The sequence below is a fragment of the Boleophthalmus pectinirostris genome, unplaced genomic scaffold (assembly GCF_026225935.1).
Source record: "Boleophthalmus pectinirostris isolate CB_2022bp ecotype Guang Dong unplaced genomic scaffold, ASM2622593v1 HiC_scaffold_21, whole genome shotgun sequence".
NCBI classification, from domain to species: domain Eukaryota; kingdom Metazoa; phylum Chordata; class Actinopteri; order Gobiiformes; family Gobiidae; genus Boleophthalmus; species Boleophthalmus pectinirostris.
Window position 1 is genome coordinate 2481360 of NW_026571175.1, and position 6898 is coordinate 2488257.

The following is a 6898-nucleotide window of genomic DNA, read 5'->3' on the forward strand; positions in this document are numbered from 1 at the left end:
ATACAGCGCAAAAGTTATTTTGGTGAGAGTAACTTAAAGTAATGCAATAGTAATGTAATGCCTTACATTTTAAATGCAGTAATATTGTAATGTAACGAATTACTTTGAAATGACAGTAATAGGTAATAAATAACGCATTACAGTTTCAAAGTAACTTGCCCAACAGTGGTGACTTGACTTAATGCTTCTCATTAAAAAATCTGTGTTTTTAGAAGATACTTTTCTCTATTCAGTTGATAAATGCAGTGCTGAATTTTACAGAAACAAACTGGAACATGTCCCTCCCACTTCTGTTTGGTACTTTGGATGAAAATGAAGTACTGTGGTATACTATACAGTAAAAGAGGGAAGTACAGAGAACATGATCATTCCATTACAGTGCAGATTATGTGACAAAATAACCGTTATTTAGCTCTTTTAAATCTAAATTCTTTCTATTCTGACTGTAATGATGCACACTAAGATCTTGTCAAGGCATTATAAAAATTTTCATTTCTACAACTCTTATATAAATACTCATATATAAAAATACCACGGCCAAGTACAATTTAGTTAAAAATTCATATAAATTGCAAAAATCTAAGTTTGGTTTAAAGACTTGAAATGAAATTGAATTGAAATTGAAGCTCAAAGCAGATGACTTGGACTTGACTTGGAGTTATGGGCCAGTGACTCGAGACCCGACTTGGACTTGCCTGTATCTGACTTGGGACTTGACTCAGACTTGAGGTCAAAGACTTGAGACTTACTTGAGACTTACAAAACAAAGACTTGGTCCCACCTCTAACAGTAGAACATGACTTAAATCTCTTGAGAGTCCATTTTGCGTATATAGACCGTTTGATGAATAGAACATAAACACAGTGATCACACCAGCTCGTCAGACCTGATCCTGTCAGATCTCAGAGGCTCAGCAGGTCTGGACCTGGTCAGGACTTGGATGGAGACACTGGGAATTCCAGGTGCCACAGAGAGGCGCCAGTGACAAAAACTGTCATTGTTTCCTTAGGCAAGACACTTCACCCATATTGCCTAGTATGAAAGTGGTGTTTGTGTGTGTGTGTGCGTGTGTGTGTGTGTGTGTGTGTGTGTGTGTGTGCATGTGCGTGTGTGTGTCTAACAGTGTTGTTCTGTTTGGTCATTCTAGATTGTGAATAATTAAAAATACTGTATGTGATTCCTACAGTGTGTGTATTTGAATAAAGTGTGTATATGTGAATAAAGTGTGTGTATGTGAATAAAGTGTGTACATGTGAATAAAGTGTGTGTGTGTGTGTGTATGTGTAAAACGTGTATAAAGTGTGTGTGAATAAAGTGTGTGAAATAAAGTGTGTGAACGTGTATAAAGTGTGTGTATGTGACTAAAGTGTGTGTATGTGTATAAAGTGTGTGTATGTAAATATAGTGTGTGCATGTGAACACTGCAGTGAAACTGGAGTACAGTTCTGTGCTGTCTTCACCTCAGTGGAACATCTGAGTCACATGAACTTTTAAGGTGTGACTGATTTAAACCTGAAACTGAAACTTTTTCGTAACAAGTGTGAGCACTTCGGTGACAGGAAGTGAGAGCGCGCAGACAGGAAGTGCTGCTGCAGATGATACTGGGCTACAAATAAGTCAAATATAGCTACACCCACAAATAAGTCAGACTGTGTGGAGAATCATGTCACATTTTTAAATACTACATTAGCTCTGGGATGTTACAGTGTGGCATTAAGCGTGTGTATCTCCATGGCGACAAGCAGGTGACCCCACCAGACGAAGATACAGGTCAGGTCTGCGGCAAGGGGACAGCACTGACAGGTGTTTTTCAGTCACTAAAACATTTTTAATTAAGTAAAAAGAAAAAAAAAAAAAGTTGCAGTGTGTGATATCCCTAAAAAGTTACACAGACTGTGTGAAGAATTTGACTAAGACCCTGTCCACACTAGTTTGTACTCGAGTGGTTTTGGTTGTGGGTGCAGTGTTCCTTCACACTAATTCGACTGAAAACAGCTCCAGAGACGGAGTGATCTGATGCCTCCAGCTCCCACGAATTCATGTTCGTACAGATCTGATCCGACACTGTGTGGACGCCTGAAAACACTGATACTCTGATATAGGTCTGTGTGCCGCGAAGTAATTCACTGCCAAAACGCCAAAAGGCTAGAACATATGTCCATTCATATAAACGTGTGTCTGTGTGTACGACCTGCAGACGTATAATCTCTGAAAGGTTTAACATGAACCATCTCCAACACGACAGAAACACAGAACAGACTCACCATCAGCAGAACACCCCTCTGTCACAGAAAGAACACTCATATTCCACTGAGTCGTGTCTTTAGTCCGAAAATAGCGAGCTGTTTTTTTGAGTGCTCAGTTTATGCAAATGTGGTTTTAAATTTCATTTCTGTAAATCAAATATGCTCAAAGTTGTGTTGATAGGGAAGGATTGCGAACACTGGAGAAATTCGATGTGTCATTCAGGCATTCAATGCTCAATTCGGATTTTTTTGTGAAGTCCGATGTTTTTGCGAGGTCGTTCACATTTCCAATCAAATGTGACTTGTATGTGACTCCAGTGTGAACATTAAAAAGCCTGAAAGTGTCCCGCATGTGCACTGGAGACACGACGACATCAACCTCAGTGAGCGTCTCTGTGTTTACAGAAGTTGTCCAAACATGGACGCAGCATTGAGCACCTGGAGATTTTAAAGTTCCTCTCGTACCGGAGCCAGAACATGAACAACTTACTTGTTTTAAGGAGGAAATTGAGAAGGAGAAGGATGAGGTTTTTGGTAGTGGTGTTTTGTGGGGCAGCGGCAGCGACGTCCTTAAACGGAACGTGTGGATGTGGAGATGTAGCCAAGAGTGGTGAGTGGAGATGTGCTTCGCTTCAGTGACACAGAGTTCATTAACAATTTTCGTCTACTTCAGCGCAGAATAGTGACGTTTGTGTCTTGTTGATAACGTGTAGGTGGATGAATGCACTTTGGCCGTTCAGACTAAAGTCACATGTCAAAAGATCAGATATGTATCGGTTTCAGGAGCACATATCCAAGTGTCCTGGGTCACATTTGAAAAATTCAGATCTGTGTTGTTCAGACTGTCATTAAAAGATCAGATACAGGAACATAGGGGCCAAAAAATCGGATTTGGGTCACTTCAGGCTGCAGTCTGAACGTAGCCTAAGTGAATGTGACATCACCCATGGCGAACTGCTCCAGTCAAATGAAGCTCATCCAGGCTGTAGCAGTTACAGGTGCGAATCCGAAGCCAAGCTCCATATTTGGAAATCTGACTGCTAGTGCCATAGCAACCAAAGAGCCAATCAGGAGCGAGGCTGTTGAAGGTAATGGCCATTCCCGTCCACGCTGCTGGTTTAGGAGGGAGCGTTCGATTAGCAACGCTGTCAATCAAACCTAGTGGGAGTGACCTCGGGGAAAGAAGGCACCTGATTGGTCTGTTATTAGTGTTTGTATCTTGATTTAGGGACAAAATAGTGAAACAGAAACACCAGAACAGGGCGAGCACACATTCCTATTTCCTCAGGACAGTCTCAGTTTTGAACAAAAAATCAGAGAATCATCAAAACTTTCATGACATCAGTCGCGAAGTCTCAGTTTGTCTTTCTCTTCTCTAACCTCTTTCCCTCCCTCCCTCCTCCTCCTCCTCCCCTGTGAGTACATTTTGATTGACAGGTGACTTGCAGCAGCCTGTAAAACCACATCCCTAAAATCGCCCCGCCCCCCCAGCCAAGTCCCAAACCCCGCCCACAAAGCCCAAAAGCCACGCCCCCTCACCCCCGCCAGCTGTGAATACTTCTGCTCCTGCCAGCCTCCTTCCTCTTCTGTGTACCGCTTAAAGTACACGAGTATAAGTATTAGTAGTACAGTAGCGCAAGTAGAAGTATCCGTAGGATTAGGTAGTACAAGATGGCAGAGTTGGAGAGTTTGGAGTTTGGGAAATCCGACTTTATTTTGTTGGATGAAGTGACGATGGAGCAGTTCATGGAGAATCTGAAGCTGAGGTGAGTTTTGATGCAAGTGACAGGAAGAAGAGCTAACGGAGCTAATGCTAAAGCCACAGTATTAAAGGTGCAGTGTGGAACTTTTCTGGCCACCTTCTCGTTTCCGTGGAGACGTGTTACTGATCTGCAAATGACTATTCAAAGTTATAAAAGCGAGAAACTAATGTGAAAATGAGAGCTGATAATAACACAAAGATGCAACTTTTCTGGTCACCTTCTCGTCTCCATGGTGATACTATTTTATTTTATTTTTTTATATTTTCCAAGAATGTTCCACAGTATAGTATTTAATTTATCTGTTTAGCTTGGCGATGGATGAGTTTAATGTCAAGTTGTGGAACATTTTTAGACAAGGCAGTAACATCTCCAAAAAGTTCTGCAGCGCACTGTGGAACTTTTCTGTCCACCTTCTCGTCTCCATGGTGATACTATTTTTTAACATTTTCCAAGAATGTTCCACAGTATGACATCTGCATAACATTTATTTCATTGTGTGCGCCACCGACTCGTCTCCATGGTGATGGATGAGTTTAATGACAATTGTGGAACGTTCTTAGACAAGACAATAACATCTCCAAACAAATTATACAAAGCACTGTGGAACAATGTGGAACTTTTCTGGTTACTTTATCGTCTCCATGGTGATACTATTATTATATATTTTCCAAGAATGTTCCACACTATGACATTTAAGTCACCTGTCCACCATTTATTTCATTGTGTTTGTCAACAGCTTGTCTCCATGGCGACGGATAAGTTTAATGAAAACTGTGGAACATTTTTAGACAAGGTAATAACATCAAACAAATTATACTATGAACTGTGGAACTTTTCTGGTCACCTTCTCGTCTCCATGGAGATACTGTTCATTTTTCAAGAATGTTCCACAGTATGGCATTTAACTTATCTGTGTAACATTTATTTCGATGTGGTCATCTCCATGGTGATGGATGAGTTTAATGAAAATAGTGGAACATTTTTTGACAATGCAAAGACATCTCCAATCAGTTCCGCAATGCACTGTGGAACTATTCTGTCCACCTTCTCGTCGCCATGGTGATACTATTTGTTATCATTTTCCAAGAATGTTCCACAGTATGACATTAAATGCCTCTGTCTAGCACAGATAAGTTCTTTAACTTATTTGTGTAACATTTATTTCAGTGTGTGTCACCGGCTCGTCTCCATGGAGATGAATGAGTTTCATGAAAACTGTGGAACATTCTTAGACAAGGCAAAGACATCTCCAAACAAGTTACACAATGCACCTTTAAACATTTGCTTTCATTTTCATTTTATAAAATGTATTCATTGAAAATGTGTTGTACTTTTGGACTTTTAAGTCAAACTTTAGCACTGTATATTATGTTTGTTTTGGAGGTAATATAGTATTTTCTTCTCATTGTATGTAGTATTTTCTTCTCATGGACCCTCTGGAGTTGTATTTGGATTGCCTGACAGTGCCATCCCTCCAGTTCCTTGTATATTACACATTCAGAAAATGTCTAATCACTATTTAGAGATTAGGACTGCATTGTCAGGCCAGTATCTGGAGAGATTCGTGCATGTTTGAGTCGTCTTTAATCACTTTTTTCAAGACACATTTTGCCTCAGCAGCTCTGTACTGACTTGTTCTCCACTTTTATATTCTTAATCGGTGACTCACGTAGGATTGGGCAAATGGTCTTTTGGTCCAAATGTTAAAAAAATGTAAAAAAAAACAACAAACAAACAACAAAACACCCTGCTCTAGTGTGATGTGCAGTTATCCATCGGAGGAGCCCACAGCATGCGGTGCTTTGTTGTCATGACGTTTATGGTGGTGTCAGCTCCCACTTGACACCACAGTTTTCTAACACGGAAATCAACACATTTTCAAGTCATTTTAGATAAATATTGTGATTTAAAATGTCCAAAATGTCACAGAACACACACAAGCACTATAATTTTTCCTCTTGTATGGAATTTTGCACTTTATGTTGGTTAATCTTAATCTTGTGCGTACTGTATTTTTTGGACTATAAATCGCACCAGACTATAAGTCGCACTTTATGGGGGGAATTAATTTTATAAAATCAGGGACTAGGAACCAACAATTCATCTTGAAAGTCAAGTTCTAGTAAGAACAATAGAACAAACATGTGTGAAGAATCCCTCAGTCGTCCAGGTAGAATCCATGGCGAGGAGAAAATTCAGTTTGTCGACAGGCCAATAGAACAAACAACAGACTGTTAACGTCACATATGAACAGTTCTTCAGATAAACTATAACATAAACAACAGAACAGAAAAAGTTTACCAAACTCTCCATCTCACTCCAAATCACTAAATCCATTCAATTCTTCATCCTCGGTGTCACTTCTGAACAACTCCGCGCAACTTCAGTTGTCACTGAAATCCAGGCTTTGTCGATCCATCCAATGACTTCCAGGAAAGTTGCAGTTTCTCACTCACTCCAAACTTTCTTTCTGCCGCTCGATTACCGTTTTCGACTGAATATTTCACTATTTGCAGCAGGCCAGCGGCTTTTTCTACAAGAGACGTGCAGAAAACTGATACACAAGACTAGAGCGTCTCGTGGCTGTCAGTCGCACTGGAGTATAAGTCTCAGGAAACACCCAAACCATGAAAAAAAGTGCTACTTATAGTCCAAAAAATACGGTAAACTTATATTTATTTTAAGAAGTATGTGAGATTTTTGCGTTCATTTTTTAGTTTTCTCAGTTTTAAAGCTCCTACATTACACAAAACTGACTCTTGTGAGCTTTAAATCATGTTCTAATGCTGTTTCCTCTTCAAAAACACACCTGGAGTTGTGTTTTGTTTCACTCACATGGTTGACTAACTCTTTATTATTAGTCTGTCTAGTTGTCCAAGTCGTGATGTC

The 6898-nt window shown here is 40.0% G+C and overlaps 1 protein-coding gene across 1 annotated transcript in view; it reads left to right on the top strand.

Annotated features, from left to right (window-relative positions):
* Window positions 1-3809: 3809 nt before the first annotated feature.
* Window positions 3810-6898, top strand: part of myo1g (myosin IG) — a 93325-nt gene continuing 90236 nt past the window's right edge. Inside the window, exon 1 of the mRNA XM_055156939.1 lies at window positions 3810-4012. Within this exon, the coding sequence (XP_055012914.1) occupies window positions 3918-4012 (95 nt within the window). The 5' untranslated portion in view covers window positions 3810-3917. The remainder of the gene's footprint in view (window positions 4013-6898) is intronic.